Source organism: Drosophila mojavensis, unplaced genomic scaffold (assembly GCF_018153725.1).
Source record: "Drosophila mojavensis isolate 15081-1352.22 unplaced genomic scaffold, ASM1815372v1 contig_136, whole genome shotgun sequence".
NCBI lineage: Eukaryota > Metazoa > Arthropoda > Insecta > Diptera > Drosophilidae > Drosophila > Drosophila mojavensis.
This window is the reverse complement of record NW_025318667.1, coordinates 30,109,507-30,126,669: the sequence shown is the minus strand read 5'-3', so window position 1 is coordinate 30,126,669 and position 17,163 is coordinate 30,109,507. Positions and strand designations below refer to the sequence as shown.

The 17,163-nt window shown below is 42.8% G+C and overlaps 1 protein-coding gene across 3 annotated transcripts; it reads right to left on the bottom strand.

Annotated features, from left to right (window-relative positions):
* Window positions 1-3,678: 3,678 nt before the first annotated feature.
* Window positions 3,679-16,541, bottom strand: LOC6586193 (mitogen-activated protein kinase kinase kinase-like). 3 transcript variants are annotated; one of them, XM_044011596.1, is made up of 11 exons: window positions 15,905-16,541; window positions 15,289-15,700; window positions 14,602-15,224; window positions 14,366-14,532; window positions 14,133-14,308; window positions 13,889-13,909; window positions 13,408-13,599; window positions 13,227-13,338; window positions 7,695-8,088; window positions 6,378-6,799; window positions 3,679-6,308 (listed from the first exon to the last, which is right to left on the bottom strand). In XM_044011596.1, exons 2-11 carry the CDS (start codon window positions 15,577-15,579, stop codon window positions 5,308-5,310), a joined length of 3,399 nt encoding a protein of 1,132 aa, XP_043867531.1. In that variant the 5' UTR covers window positions 15,580-15,700; window positions 15,905-16,541; the 3' UTR covers window positions 3,679-5,307. The 3 variants fall into 3 exon arrangements, with proteins under 3 accessions (XP_043867531.1, XP_043867530.1, XP_032589075.1); XM_044011595.1 differs by lacking the exons at window positions 3,679-6,308; window positions 6,378-6,799; window positions 7,695-8,088 and adding an exon at window positions 8,350-12,670 and having other exon boundaries at window positions 15,905-16,538; XM_032733184.2 differs by lacking the exons at window positions 3,679-6,308; window positions 6,378-6,799; window positions 7,695-8,088; window positions 13,889-13,909 and adding an exon at window positions 8,350-12,670 and having other exon boundaries at window positions 15,905-16,538.
* Between the last annotated feature and the right edge of the window lie 622 nt (window positions 16,542-17,163).

Here is a 17,163-nt window from a genome sequence, read left to right as displayed (position 1 = left end):
ATAAGAGAGCTCTAGTCGAGACTGCTCTACTGAGAGATCCCCTTAGCTCTGATTGTTAATTCTATGCTTATTTTACGCATTGCTGAGCTATATCGACTCAGATCAAGGGCAATTCTCTAGTGGCGAATGTGACATTCGTACGTTTTTGAGTAAAAAAAAAAACGAATGCCAAAACATTTTTTTATTTTGACGAATAGTGAATCCTTTTGCTCTTGATTAGCTCTATAATTGGTGCTAAATCTGTTAGTTTTCAAGATAGTCACAAAAAACCAAGGGGTTCGCAGGCTACAAAAAACGTAAGTCGCTTTTTAGATGAACAGTTCAACCTGAGATTTTAGCGAAACCTTAAGTGACAATTTATTACGAATAATTTTAAATTATTAGAAATTGGCACATCTTTACAATGGTTTTTATTTGATTCAAAAATATTTAGAAGTTTTTTTTATCTTATTTTGTAGTTTTAATCAGGGTCGAAGGTGACGTATCGAATGAGACATTTTCTCCACCATATGTTTTTTTTTTTTTTTTTTTTTTTTAATTTTGTAGTAATTGTACATGAATAAAGGCATTATTAGAAATGATTTTCAATATATTAAATTTATTAATTATAATAAAATAGAGAAAATTCGAAGCATCATATTTCATTGCATGGTGTCTCAATAATAAGAACAAAATGTGCAATAGAAATGCTCAAAACAGAATTTTTGCACTTGTTCGGCTTTGTATCTCAATATTTCGAGATGTATTTTGATAAAATGTAAAATTGGTTTATATTAGTTAAATTTGATGGATTAGTTATAAAAAATATGTTAGCAGAACATGCTTTCATTGACTTTGAATGTTTTGGCTGCGGTTGACCTTTCTGGAGAGATGCCCATATGTACATATGTATGTGTTTATTGGCCTCCTTCTGCCTGCTACATACATTTCAGAAACGCCAATATACAAGAATAATAATATTAACAATAAACACAAATTTTTGAATTGTAAACTGTAGACAACATTTATGCTTAAAATGATAACATTAATTACTTCTTGTCCATGAATCACAAATGCATATGTGTATATTTATTTCATTTCTTCTATATCCAAATGTATCTCAGTTTATGTGACCACAAATGCTGAACTCCTTCTGCTTTGATTACTTTCTTTTCATTGAGTTTTTACTTTAACTGAATGATAATACTTTGTGTTTTTGGTGTTGGAATTTGAATTAAAATTGTTAAGGATTTAATATATACTAAATACCTTTATATCTAAACTGTGAGGGAGATTTGGAAGCGATATAATATAGAATATATGTAGATATAATAAATTTATACATAGATATACGTAGAGATATAAGAATCGATCAAGACTTAAAGCCTTAAAAACTTAGTTGAGATAAGGAAAGCTAAAGTATACGATGGGTAAAATATTATAGTCATATGGAGATGACCAACCTCAAACTAAATCTGAGTGTCGTTCCCCAAGCCAGATTCGTGAGCGTGTTCTGATTTTAGTGGCTTACATTTTGCACTGGGTAAGTGGCACACGCCAACAGGTTTTCTAGTTTTTCTTTTACTTTTTGGCGGCAACTGCAGCTGTTAAATAGGCGAAGGCCAATCTAGCGAACCACAAACTGGATCTGACCGGGTCTTGAACTTGGAGCTGCCTTCGGGCACACGCATCGCTTATTTGATAGGGGAAGACCTTGGGCACTTACCAGATGCACTGTCCATATCGAGCTCTAAGCAATCTTAAACAGAACCACTGAAACACGTATGCAACACGGGACACACAACATAAACCGCATAAACACAATGTTACACAGCTTCACCCAAGAAAACAACAAACAAAACAAAAACAGAGCACAAGATCCACGTTGTAAGACCGAAACCGTTTCTGGGAGTCTTTCGCGATGCGAGTGTTTGCGACTGATGGACGGCACTGAACTTGTCAGCTCGAAAGCAGAGGAACATTTGGTCGCCCGAGCTCGAGCTAGAACAGGTGAGCCAGGTGTGCGAACCAAGCGACCAAGCGACCAAGCGGCCAATAGACCAGTTGCCTTTCCATTCCACTTTTTCGACTTTGGCGAAGGCAACGGTAAAATACAAAGCTGGAATCAATTGGGGCACCTGGCCAAGCAAATGAAGATCAACCTGAAGATGCTGCTTGGGGGTACATCAGGTGGTTTGACTAGTCACAGCAGACACCAACTGCCAGTCGCCTGCCAGAGAAAGGGAATGCACTGGATTCTCCGCTGACTCTCAGTGAAAACTGTAGTCTAATTCCTAGCTAGAACACAAGTGTATTCTTAATCTATATCCAATCTGTAAATATATATGCTTTCACTATTCAGTGTCGATTATAGGAGGAATGATGATATTTCCACTAATAAGAATCAGCTAGAAATATCCATATTCATTATCTATTGATCTATTTATGTGCAAATACATTTAAATGCAAGCGTTTAAAATTTGCGAAATGATTTAAGATGTATGTATGTAAAATTAAAGTAATGCTTCGGTCTTTTTCTTTTTTTTTTCCTTTTTTGGATACTAGTGCTTTGAATGGCATCTATGAGAATTAGAGATATTTATATTCATTAGATAAGGAATCTAAGCCATGTACTACGTATGTTGTATATAACTATTTGAAATTAGACTTACAAATTCAGTACAAAGAGTTCATATATATGTACATATGTTTGCTAATTACTTATAAAAATATATGACTTAATTTTCAAGTTTCTAGTTTTTGCAGAATGATAACTAGAAGTACTTGATGAGAATGGAAGTGTCACTAAATATAGAATACCCAATATATATACATATATATATCCATTGAAAATGGGTATATATATATATATATATATATATATATATATATCCATTGAAAATGGGTATTCAGATGATAATAGCAGAAGACATTATGATATTTTATTTAGGATCTACTGCTAAAAATATATTATAGATTATTATATATATAGAATAAAAACACAGAAGACCGCCAAAGATCAAAGATCAACTATATACATAGCTTTTGTACACTATGAATTTATTTCCATATGATAATCTATAAATGTAGATAGATAACTAATTGATGGATAGACCTAACGATCGATAAAATATTTCCAATATAATATTCCAGTACAGAGATCCACTAGATGATGCCCGTTAGAAAATGTACTACGAATATGCTAGATGAAAAGTTAAGGTAAAATTTGCGACCAATAAAATATATTGCACTCATAAGACCACAAGAAAGTAATTGTAATATATTTTTGTATAAAAATAGTTTTTGTTTATTTGAAATCTTTTTTTGTTGTTCTTTTTTTTTTTTGCTTCTTTTGTTTTGGTTTTGGTTTTTTTGGTCTCTGATAATGATGAAATGAATTGTTAATTATTAATAGCTAATTTGTACATAAAAATAAGTCACAAGCTGCATTTATTATTGCATATTTAAGGGCTGCGGTAGCCGCAAAACTAGCAACAATCAATGAATCGTGCAACAGAAGGCAATTACGCTAAGACTTTTCATAGTAATGATAATGATAATGATAATGATAGTGATAGTGATAGTGATATTGGTTAACTGGGTTTCTCTGATTTGATTTCATTTGATTTGATTTGATTTGATTTGCGTATTTAGTGTTGTATTAATTCTCAGGCAAATTTAATTAGTTATAATATTCTCTTATATAAAATTGATTGAATTCCAAATTTTTGTTTTTATTTTTTGTTAAATATTGCTTGGTTTCCTTGTTCTTTTTGTAGTTTCTTGTGAGCATGAACAACAATTTGTCTAAATAATAGTATTAAATGTCATTAAGGTATAAAACGGTAATCGCAGTCTACAGAGGCTATTGCAAACAATTCATTTAACAAACACAATTCGAACAAGCATTTAAATTAGGTTCATAATTTTCGATATGCAAGATAGCGCCATCTAGCGCCGCACGCACGCACTACGCAAACGTGAGCTGTGTGAGCGGTCGAGCGAGAAGGAGATGGTGGGAGTGAGAGAGAGCTGAGTTCAGCTTTCTACATAGCCGCGGCTGCCGGTAGATGTCGCTATTCTCGCATCGATCGATTTTAATAAGCGTTCCACATTGAAGTACATTTGAATGCTCATATATGTATATACATATGTATATAGTGTTTCAAAATCTGTTGATATATTCAGGCGTATTACTTGCTGTTGGCTTCAAAACGTACAATTTGTTGCTTTACACATACATATATATAGTTTATATGTATGCACAATTTGTTAATGTATATTAAGTCTTATATTATATGTATATATATTTACGTCTATATATATATATATTTGTATGTATATATATATATATATAATTTGAGTTTATAAATCGATCAAATTGTATCTTGGAACTAAAGCTAATGATTTAGCAACGTCTTTATATCGGGTTACATATCAAGTTTTATGTATATATATGTATGTATGTATATGTGTGTATATATATCATATATTTATATTTAGATGTATGTATGTATAAACGTTTTCTTCAGACTTAAAAATGGAGTTGTTATTGGTGTATTTAGTTTAGTTAGTTTCGAATTGCAATTAGTGTTATACTTGTTAGCTCTTATTGTTTTTGGGGGCGTGGCATAAGGCGTGGCATCTAATCAAAGAACGCAATTAAAGACAGTCCACTATATGCTTGCATATATATCTACACACATATATATCAACTATGATATATTTGTATATATGTATGTATGTATATCAAGGTATTTATAAGCATCAACTTAACATGAGCTTGTGGTCTGAAGCAGCTTCCTCGGAATTCGAATCTCTATATTCATGCTATATATATTTAAGGCAAATCGCTCAAGTCAAGAGGTTATATATGTATGTTGACTACTATATAGGGGCTATAAACAGTAACAGATCTGGGTACTATAACATGGATCTGCTACCACCAGGCTGTAGTCTGTGTGTCTGTCTCTATCTCTGTCTCTGTCTCTGTCTCTGTCTCTGTCTGTGTGTGTGTGGGCTTGCGCTCTCGCTCTAATGTACGCATGCTTGAGGTATCAATGTATTTATAAACTGTTTGCCATCCCACTCGCACTCGCACTCGCACGCGTACTCGCATTCGCTATTGCTATCTCTGTCTCTTGCCGGCTCTCAGAGTCGATATTCGTAGTGAGCGGAGCGAGAACGCCGCGCACCGGAATACCAGCGATACGGCACCCGCTGCTGGTGCAAGGCCAGGCCCAGGGCCAAGCCAGAGGCGCCTCCGGCGCTGCCAATGTCCGCGCCGGGACTGCGCGCTAACTGCAAAGTCAGCGCCAGGCGCGCCTGCTAGGAGGACGATGAGGCCGACGGCGATGGGGTGCTGGCGCTGGAGGTATGTCGATGCCTACGTTGCTGCTGCTGCGGTTGCTGCTGGTGCTGCTGCGGGGGCAGCTGGAGTCCCGGCGATGTCATGCGTCTGCCTAAGACACCCACGGGCAAGTTGCTGGCATCCAGATAGGCCTCCGGACTGAAGCGCACCCGACTGTGCTGCGATCCAATGGAGCCCTCCTTGGCGCTCAAGTAGGAGCTGTCGTCGCTGGTCAGCGAGTCGGGCGGCGTTGGATTCGTGGGCGTGCCCTGCTGCGACGAGATGCTGCCATTCAGCGTGTTGCTGTTGTACTTCTTCAGCGAGCTGCGCAGCTTGCCCTGGCTAATCCCCGCCTGCTGCAGTGCCAGCTGCTGCTGCTGCTGCAGCTGCTGCTGTTGCTGCTGTTGCTGCTGTAGTTGGTAGCTGAGCGTGTGCTGCTCGAAGGGCAGGCTGGCAGGACGTGCGACAGGCGCATACTTGCTACCGGCCAACGGACTGTGCAGCATCCGATTGAGAAGCTTGGGCGAACCGGCATAGAACTCTTGCTGGCCAGCTGACGGCGGCGGCTGCTGCTGCTGCTGCTGCTGCTGCGACGTCGTCGTTAGTGTTGGCGCCGGTTCGCAATCGTAGTCCACGTTGAGGTTCACGTTCAGATTGAGATTGTTGTAGTCGTAGAGCAGCTCCTCGTGCTCCAGCAGCACGTTCGAGTTGCTCGACACCGTCGAGGGTGTGCGCCGATGGCCGCCCGCACTGACGCCCATCTGTGGAACGCGCGGGGGCGGCGTACGCGTTTGCAGCGGCGGCAGCGCTGCCACCGCAGCCACCTGCACCGCCTGCACCGCTTGCACGGGCGGCTCATACTGGTAGTCGTAGTAGTCGGGCAGACGATGGTTGTAGTCGTAGGAGTAGTCCGGATACGACTTGCAGTCTCGCTCATATGCAAAATTCAGCTCTGGCCGATACGGAAAATAGTTGGAGCCTGCAACATGCAGATGGATCAGTCGAGTAATCTGTGATATTTAGCTGCCAACTGGAGGTGGACACTTACCAAAATAGCCGTTGCGATAGGCGCCGCCATCGTTGGAGTAGCTCGGCCCGTTGCGCAGGTAGTCGGCGGGCGCATACAGCGGCGGCGGTCCAATGCCGCCGCCCACGCGGAACTCCTCGAAGCCGTCGGCGTTGTTGCAGCTGCTGCTGCTCAGCTTGCGGCGCGGCGACGGCGTCGGCGGCTGGGAGCCGGCATAGAGTAGCGCCACGGCCTGATTCGGCGGCTGCGGCTGCGGCTGAGGCGCAGGCTGAGGCTGTGGCACAGTTGTTGACGGCACAGCCGCTGCCTGATGCAGCTGATGCTGGGGCGTGCGCTGCACGGGCGTGTAATACGTCTGGCTCCCGCCCACGCGTCGCTGTGCCACTGACTGAGGCTTGGGCGTGGCCATCGATGCGCCCGTAAGTCCATCCAGGGCTGAGTAGCTGCATGGGTGAGGGAAATGGACAATTTTCAGAATAAGCTCATAGTCCAATGTCAAATACTTAACAACCACTTAAGTGCAACTAACTACCAGTAAGTTCACAGAATGTAAACATCATGTTAAACTTGGCTTGACTTGAGATCAACAGGATGAAACTTGGTCAGCAGTTTGACAGGCACTTTAGCGGCAACTATCAGCTGTTTAACATTATTTTTAGAATCAAATTACTATATTATGAATTAGTTACACAAATCTGTAATTATTAAGCATATTTGAAAGCTGATTCGAACTTTAATTTAATGCTAAATGTTTAGTATTTACTTAGGCGGCATAATCATGATATGAATTGATTATCATTTTAACTAATTGTTAAAGATTTGAAAATCTCATTAGGCGAAAATAACATCACATTGCTACTTTAACACGAAGTTAAAGTTGACAGTCACTATTATTTATTGCTAAATATTTAACATTTTAGCTGAGCGAAAATAACACGATTGATTGTCGCTTTAACTAAATCTTAAATACATATTTCATCTTCATTGTGTCCAATAAGTAAAGTGCTCAAGTTCATTTTTGACAGGCACTTTAGCAACATTGTCAAACATGAAAAAACTACCAATTGACAAAGGCATTAGCAATAGGTCAATAGGCTTTAACAGGATGTTAAAGCTTATGGTCAAACTAATTGTTAAATACCTATCATAAAATAAGGTAACTGTAATTACTAAAACTTAGAATTGGATGGGTTCGACAGGAGATCTACTTCCAACTATTAAGCATTAGGTCAAACTTAACAACAGGTTAAGCGCAGTTTGACAATTGTTGACTGACCAGATTATCCCATTGTCAAATATTTAACGCCTTACTATGTATAATGTTTGACAAGCACTTACCTCATAGAGTTCCGATTGGCGCCCAAGTGACGCATTGCCTCCAGTTGATGCTCGCCTTGATCGACCTGATCCGGCAGCTGCTCCTGGTCGTCCGCGTTTGTCGCCCTCGGCGCCGCCTTCAAGGCGGGCAGCTCGCTGAGCAGCGTCGGGTGCACCGGCGACACATTGGACATGCGCACATCGTAGCCGGCAGCGACGCCCGCCAGCAGCGATGCCATGTTGTAGAGCAGCAGCTCGATCACGGAGAGCTTCGGCTTGCGGGCCGCGTCGCCGGCGTAGAGCGTCGGCAGCGGCACGTTGTTGGTGAAGCGGCTGAGCAGATACGGAGATGGCGACATGATGGGCATGTCCGCTGGTCCCGAGCGCCAGTCCTCCTTGCTGTTGCCCTGGTAGCCTGTGGGTGCGGGCCCGCAATGCGGCAGCGTGAACAGTTGACGAAACAGTGTTGAGAAACGTGTGGCTAAACGGTTACTGTTACTTCGGTTGTGGGTGTTGGTAAGTAGCTCGAGAGTGGGTCAAGTAAATTGCTGGGGGCTATGGAGCTAGGGGCTAGGGGCTGGAGCCCAAGGACGGGAGCAGGGTTCACCACAGGCAAGAACCAACCTATACCATTGAGAGATCCCTAGAAGCTCGTGCTAAATTAATGATTCTCTTATTATTTTTAATGATTTATTGTCCGTTTTCGTTAATGTGTATGCTTGTTCTTGTTGTTGTTGTTGTTGTAGTTGCAGTTGTTCTTCATTTCTTTTTTATCTCGCTTTCTCTTTGTTGTTTGGACTTTTCAAATTAAAAAATACATATGTAGATATACAGATTACATTCAAGGCAAAACGTAAGGAAAACAAACAAATAAACTAAAAGGAATAGAACAACAAGAGTGCTCTAGTCGCCGTTGCTCGACTAGCCGGTACCCTGTACACATAGTGCAAGCAACTGAAGGTGCAAGTCGGGAGTTATCAAAAGTGCAAAATCTGAGATCGAGACATTCTTAGCAGACAGACATACATATAGATGGATTATATATTATATTATATATATGCTGACGGAAGCGCTTTACATGGGCAGGAATACAGTTTCTGCAATGTTGCCATTGTCAATGCTTACAGGGTATTTTTGAAAAATAAAAGCTTGCATACAATAATACATAAAACTAATTTCTTTTTTCTTTCTTATTATTTTTTTTTTTTCTTATTTTTTTTTTCTCGATGTTTGGTTTCTAATCATTTTTCATCACAGTTTTTTTTTCGGTTTTCTTTTTTGTATATATTTATATTTTTGTAAATCAAATACTACAAATAAATAAAAGCCAATTGTAATTCAATTAAAATCTATGTAAATAAAACTGCACAAGAATACCAAAGGAAGAATATCGAAAGATTACAACAATTTCAGTATTGATCAGAGAGCAGAGGCAGAAGAAGCAGAGAGAATCTTCAATCTGGCTACTGCAATCAGAAGGAATTAAACAAACGAACAAAATATGAAGTACGACTAAGCTAGGCTCAACTAGTTTTTTTTCCTCTTTTGTTGTTCTTGTAAATATGCGTTTCTCATATATATATGTATATATATGCATGTATATTGTTTATATGTATGTATATGAAATATTAGATATGTCGATCGCTTCTTATAAATATTTTTTGTTGTGGCGAACAATTCTGCGATTTATCCACGCTCCACATTGTGTCAGCAAAGAACAGATAAAAGATATATATATATATATATATGTCTATATGTATCTCCTATGAAACCATATATATGTCCATATCGTATGACTTGTTTTTATCTAGTCCGCTTTCATTTGCTTAAGTTTCTTTCACTGGTCGCTTTACCTATACAAATAGCAAAATTTTGCTCTGATAACTTTGTGATAATCTTCGCGCTTTATACCTGAGTTTCAGCTTTATATATACTTTTAGTTTATCTAATGAAATTCAATTCCACAGTTACACGTTCTGTTCGGGCTGCGGCCCATTGAAAATGCCGTTTCGCTTGTTTCTAGGTATTTCCCTCTAGAGTATATTCAGCTATAGTAGCTCTGACATATTTGTTAGGGCTTTCACTAAATCTCTCACTATATGGTACACATATATGTATATCAATGGATTGCCATAGATTTTTCTTTAAGATGAATCTTTCAATTTCAAATTGCAAACTTTCCCTCACTCCTCTCTTATTCTAACATTTCCTCAATTCTTTTCGTGCTATTTTTTTGCCACATTTCTGATTATCTATATGTAATTTATTTCGCCCTCATTCTATTAACCTACTCTTTCTTATTCGTCTCCCACGCCCTCTACTGAAGTGGAGTCATTATCTTTTCGTTTTTCAACACTACTCTGTTTTTTTGTTGTTTATTATTCGAGTCGAATTCTCTTGAGCCACACAATACACTCATCGTGCATTCATTCGCAGTTGAAACATTATTTGTTTTTTTTTTTTTTTTTTTTTGTCTAGACTTTAGCGAGCTCTGCTTACACATAAGTGGAGCGTTGGTAAAAAAAAAAAAAAAACAAATGAACAAACGGTAATTTCCTTGTTATTGTTATGGTTAGATGTATACAAGCAGTAAGGAGCTAGTGTGTGGGTGTGTGTATAGGTGTGTGTGTGTGTAGGTTACTTAGACTTAGTCTATGGTTTTAATATAAAACAAGGGCTCATAGTTGATTGCATACATATACATCTATATGTAACTGGATACATGTATATATAGGCAGGTATTTGATTGCTCGATGCAGGACTGCGACGATGCACGGCTTGGACCACAACAACTAACACAACAAATAGCACAGTTGGATACGGCCTATGCACACACACGCATACACACGCACACACACAGTGGGAGGCAGGCGGAGACAGTCAGACACGTTCCAGCTGCTCGCAGGATTGCGTTTGAGGCTTTTTGCTTTTGCGTTTCGCCGAACGGCCCGTCGTGGACTTGCCAGACGCCAGGGGCAGTTCCGTCTCAAATGGATCGATGGCTCGGAACTCGGCAATGCTCCCGCTTCGGCTGCCAGCTGGGGCCAGTTGCTGATCGGACAGTTTGGTGTACTTTTTCTTGGAGCCGCGCGTGAGCAGGTTGATTAATGACTTGATTTTGCCGCTTGACGAGTGCTGTTGCTGTTGTTGTTGTTCTTGTTGCGCCTGCTGCTGCTGGCTATTAGCGGCGGCGCTGTCAGGCGCTTCGACCGACTTTGATTTGGTGATGCAGCGCAGCTTCTGTTTCTGTTTCTTTGTATGCTTGGTGTCCTGCCGCTGTTGCTCGGCCAGCAGGCACTCCTTCATCTTGACCACGTCCGGGTGGAGCTGAATGTCCGTCATGCGGCGCGCCTGCAGTATGCAGCTCTCGTGGACTCGGGCCCCGTTCAGTGCCATATCGCTGGTGTCGTTGTCGGCGCGGTGCAGCAGATCGTTCCAGTCGTCGGCCTCATCGTTATCGTTATCGTTATCGCAGGAGCTATAGCTGGTGCCGAAACTGATCGATGCGATGGACGTCTGAGCATCGCTCACTGCTATGGCAGTCCCTGTGGCTGCGGGCGCCGTCTCCATTGAGGGGGAGTTCATCTGAAACGTCACCGAGCTCTTGCGCGACGTGGGGCAGTTGGTACGCGTCTGGCTGGCTGAGGTGTCGACGGTTGAGGACGAGTGCTCCGAGGAGCAATGTGAGTGTATATTGCGCTGCTCATCTTCCGCATCCCGATCATACTGGTCCTGGTCCCAGTCGTGTTGCTGGTGCTGCACCTCCTCATCGTTGTCGTCGTCATCGTCATCGATGTCGTTGTCGCACTCATTGCTGTTCGGCTGCTGCCGAAAGAAGCAGTGCCGCGGAAACTGGGAGCCGGACGCATTCCGCTGAAAGCGACTCTCCAGCGCATCCTCTGCTATTTCGGTTCGCGCCTCGGTGAGCCGCGTGGCGGAGTTGTACATGGTGAGGTCGCCGCTCGACTTGGAGTTCACGCGATCGCTGCTGGCCAATATCTTCTTCTCCAAGCCCCGATAGAAGGCGCGATCGTACGTATTATTGTCGCCCCGCTCCAGCGTCGGCGGCGCCACCAGCGGCGACATAGCCGACATAGCCTGCGGCAGTTGAATGCCGCCGGGCTGCACGAACTGGTTGTCTAGCGATAGCTTCTTGCGGCCCACAGCCGGACTGTTGCCGAGGCTGCCGCCATACGGCGAGCCGCACACAACGGGCGCCATTGCCACAGTGGAGGCGCTCGACTTGAGGAAGTGGAAGCAGCCCGTTGTGGGCGTCAGGGTGTCCGTTTCGGAGCTATCGTCGGGCAGCAGGTGGATCACATTGTTGTAGCCAATGTGCGGCAGATCCAGGCCATAATCCTGGCTGCGGGCGCGACCAAAAATGTTGGTGGCAGGCGAGCGATTCGCCATATTCTTATTACTGTTGTTGTTGTTGTGGTTGCTGCTGCTGCTGTTGTTGTTGTTGTTGTTGTGATTGCCGTTTAATCGAGGCGAGGCATTGGATGACATGATGCTGTTTGTATTAGTTTTGTGGTTGTTGTTATATATATGATTACTGTTGTTGTTGTTGCTGTTGTTGTTGTTGGTATTGGTATTGGTATGCAGTATTAAATATGGCATACCTGTAGCCACACCAGCGCCAACCGCACCAATCGCCGCCACACTGCCGCCCAAGTACATGGGCGACGTGGGCGTCGAGCTGCCGGCAATGCTGCCCACATTGGAGCTGCCCAGCAACTGGGTCGCCATAGCTGCCGTTGCAGGCGTCGGTGTGGCGCCCCCAGTGCCAGCCGTCGCAGCAGCAGCTGCTGCCGCCGCCGCCGCCGCAGCGTTCAGCAGCTTCTTGTCCAGATTGGGCGCACTCTTGCTGAACGATGAGTGCGTCGAGCTCTGTGCCGGCCATTCCGGCTGGCCGCTCTGCTGCGTCGGCAGCAGCGAACGTTCGCGCTGGTGCATTGTCGATGGACCCCAGGTCTTGTTCTTGTGCCCATCGGTCACTGCGAGCCACGAGCCACGAGCCACGAGCCCAACAAAACAAAGCGAAAACAAACCAAACATAAAAAATAAAAAAGAGAAAAGAGAAGAAAATAAACGATAAATAAACCAATATTTACAAATCAATAATTAATACAAATCATGATTAATAATAGAATAAACAAAATAAAATTAAACTTGAGTAAAGTACAAATTTTGTTTCATGCATTCAAATAGTTCCAAAGAGAAAAACTGAAAATTACATGTGCCACAGTCCATAAAACAGTTTATAAACAGTAAATTTTGTATTGGAATGTTAAGAAAAGAAAACAGTAATAACAGTTCATATTTGTCAATAAATCATTTCCTTTCTCTATGTATTTCATTTTGTATTTCAGTTTGTTGAATTGAAATTAATTTCCATTCATAGTGATCTGATCTCTTGTAATATTAATGTTCCTATCCATTTTGTATTACACTTGATTTTCACTCAAATTCGAATTGATTAAATAGATGAAATTGGAATAGTCTTTGGGGTTCTATCTCAAACAGCTTTACTCGAACTTCTGTCTTACTTACGTGTAACAATGCGCAGTCTGGAGAGGGAGGGCGATCCGGGTGGCTCCACCTTGTCGCAAACGGCCGTAATTGTGTGCCGGAATTCCGTGGGCAGTGATATCTGCAGCGGTTTCTGCAAAGAATAACCCAGTAAATATATGAATAAAGTGAAATGGGGTGAAGGGACTCAATTGAATTTTACCTTTTTACTCTTTTTGGGCTTCCGTTTCGATGGCACCGGTACGGGGACAGTCACTGGTTGCATCATTAGCTCGCGTCCTAGTATATTCATTTCGCGTAGGCGAAGCTGCTTCTCCAGCTCTTGCAGCTTATTGGCCTTCTCCAGTTGCTTCTTTTGCATCAGCTTTAGCTGCTCCTCCTTGTTGCGCAGTTCCTAGGGGATGGGATCGAGCACATTTGGATTAACTCGAAAATGGGAATGGGGATTACAGTGCAGGGGCGCTCGGACTCAAAACTCGCAAATTTCTGGCAAATCCATGCAATTACATGTGATAGGGGGTGCGTGGCGGGTGGGGGACAAACTTAAAGCACACAAGACTCGAATAGTAATGACCAAAACAAATCGAATAACATCAACAGAAACGAAGCGAATTCGAAATAAAACGGAAACAAAATCGAGCAGCAAAAATGTTTTGCCCTTTTTTGGAACAAGGCGCGCTTACCTCTTCGATAGTTTGGAAACGCTTAACATGGTTTGGAGTTGGGTAACAAATATTGACGGAAAAATTTGATAGAAAAAAGGCGGTTAAATCAAATGATTAGACAATTTCGTTTGAGAGCTTAAGAAAGATAAATGTTTATGTCGAGATACAGAACTAAAGATAGATAGAGAGAAAGAATCCTATACGGGACCCCAAATAGAGAATATACAACGATATCGCTGCATATTGAGTATTCACTGGATACCTTTTCTTTTTCGCGCAGATCGTGCAGCACTTCGGCGATCTCCTTCTTCCACAGCTCCTGCAGGTGGTGAAAGGATTCCTGTGGCGTTAACGTAAATTTCGAGCACGCGCTACTCTCCAGCTGCTCGATGATCTTCTTGAAATCTGGCCGTCTGTGCGGATCGCTTTCCCAGCAGCCTGCAAAGCATTAAGTATTAGCATCGATCTTCTGTTGATAATTCGCATTGCACTCACTCTTCATAAGAGCGCCCCACGTTTCGGGGCAAGTTTTTGGTATCGGCAACGTTAGCGTATTGACGGCGACGCCATAGGCAACGGAAAGCGGATCGAAACCTTTGTAGGGCGTTTCGCCCGTGATCAGCTCCCAGAGGAGCACACCATAACTCCACACATCCGACGATCTGCAATGGAATACGTAATTGATAAATTGCATTTGAATATTGTCCACATTCCACATGGCGTCCACATACTTGGAGTACATGCTCCGGCTGATGACCTCGGGCGGCATCCAGGCGTAGGTGCCAGCGGCGCTCATGCACTGCGTGTTATACATTTCGCGTGCGAGGCCAAAGTCGGTTATTTTGAGCGTTTTATTATGCAGATCACTGCCCTCGATGGCCTCATAGATGAGCACATTGGAGGACTTAAGGTCGCGATGTATTATCGACATGGGCGCCTCGCTGTGCAAATAGTTCATGCCGCAGGCGATTTGTATCGCCCAATCGACGAGAACATCGGGCGGTATTTTGCCAGCGAGTATGCGATTGAGGCTGCCGCCCCGCGCATATTCCATGACCAGGCATAGCTTCGTCTTCAAGCAAACCCCACGCAGCGCCGCGATGTTGCGATGCTTTAGCGGCCAGAAGAGCTTGGCCTCCTGCAGGACATTGTCACGCATCCGCTGCATATCATCATCGCCAGTTTGATGGGCTATTTTTATGGCAACCTCCTCGTTGTCGTAATAGCCGCGATGAACTTTACAAAAGCCGCCGGAGCCAATCACCTCTTTGATGTCCAACTCCGACTCGTCGATTTCGTGCGGCAATTCTAATGGATCCGCGTCAGTCACAAAGTTGCGTGGAAAAACCCCAACCTGGCGAATGAATAAGCCCTGATGAGTAACTAATTTCGTTTAACCATTAATTTTGCATATTTACCTTATCACCGATCTTGCCCGTCCACCAGCCTACGTCGCCGGAGACCTCGCTGTCCGTGGACAGCACAACAACGATCTGTCCCCGTCGCAGTGTCAGCTCATCCTCGCCCTGTGCATCGTAGTCATATAGTGCCGTCCACAGGCCGCCATCAGCGGCCAGAGCTGCCTTATCATCGGCCAGGCCATTCGCGGCCGCAGCGGCAGCGGCAGCAGCGGCTTCATCTGAGACATTCGCAGGTTGCTGATTGCTGCTGCTGTTGTCCACGTGCTGCTCCTCACTGATGGGGAGCATGGCCAGTGCTGCTGCTCCTTGTTGCGCAGTTGTTAAACGAGTTGCCGTCGTCTGTTCTCAGCTAGCATTAAAAGCTCAAACATGGACGCGCGCTTCTTTAAAGAAACTCGAGCCCGTTCAACTGCAATGACGCAAAATCTTGATAAGCAAATGGAAAAAGCAAAAACTAAAACAACAGCCAAAACCAAAAACAAACACAAAAATAATAATACGAAGGCAGTTAACAACGCGCTGCATATCCCCTCTCTACACCAAGCAAGCCCCCCTCTACAACAGCCGCTACCACACCCACTTGGCAGCGTGCGCGCGATTTGTTGCTACTTACACAGTTCTGTTTGGCCGATTTGGCTGCACAGATTTCACTCCTTTAGCTGCTGCTGCTGCTGGCACTTGCACTTGTCCCGCCCGCCCCCTCAGCCAAACGAACGCACGCACTGCGCACACAATAGAAAACAATCAGAGACAACACACGCACACATACACAAACACATGTACGCGCACGCACGTACACAAATACACTATTCCACTGGTAGAGGCAATAGCACAGCTCGCTATCTTCAGCCTTTATTTTTTAAAGCTAACATCAGCTCAACGACGCCTTTAATATGTTTGATCAACTTTGAATTGGTCCTCTACGTATATCCTACAAATAGTTGACGTTTTTGTTTTTTTCTTGTTTTTCGTTTTTATCGTTTACGTGCGTGAGTGTATGCAAATCTTTATGTCTGCTGTTTGGTGCTGGTTGGCTGTTTCGTTAACGTAACGTCGTTTTGGTGCTGCAATATGCTTGCCTCGATTTCGTTTGCCTAACTTTTGAGTTTAGCAGTGTATTGATTTCTGCTTTCGTGAATGTTTCTTAAACATAATAAAATCTTATGTGGAGAAAAACTTGCAGATAGAAATATTTCGACGGGCGATAGACGGCCGACACACAACTAGCAATAATGGCGGTCGGTCGATATGTTGGCACTGATACAGTGTGTAAAATAGCTCTGAGTCGCATTAACAGAATGTATCGGTCATTTGTGCGTCTCTATGTCTCGATTTTTCGTTTACAGTTAACGGTAGACTTGTTAAAAAAAGTGGTACCGGACATTCATTGTACCACTGAAAAACATACATATGTATGTGCTATGTGATTTTTGCATGGATAATATTTACATAGAAATTGTAATTGTTAAAGGTCTACATAATACACATGTTATACAAACTGTTAAGCAGTATGATTGACAGTCTGAATATTTGACAGTAGTTATATAATCTAATATACACTCGTTAAATATTAAAAAAAAAGGCAAAGAAAAGTAAACATATAAAAAACATCTTGAACCGCTACACAATACAAAATACATAATGGGCAGTTTCAGTTTCTAACTTATTTCAATGGAACGTCGCAACTTATTCTGTCTGGCAACTCTCCATTCCTCAAATATGCTGGCAACTCAAAACTGCTCAACAGTCGCGTTAAACGAGAATGCGGCAATACGGAATCTATTTAAAATTAATAGCTAAAGGAATATAAAATATGTTATTCATTGGCCAAAGCGATGCTACTTATCCAGGTGTAGTCAAGCAGCTGCTGGC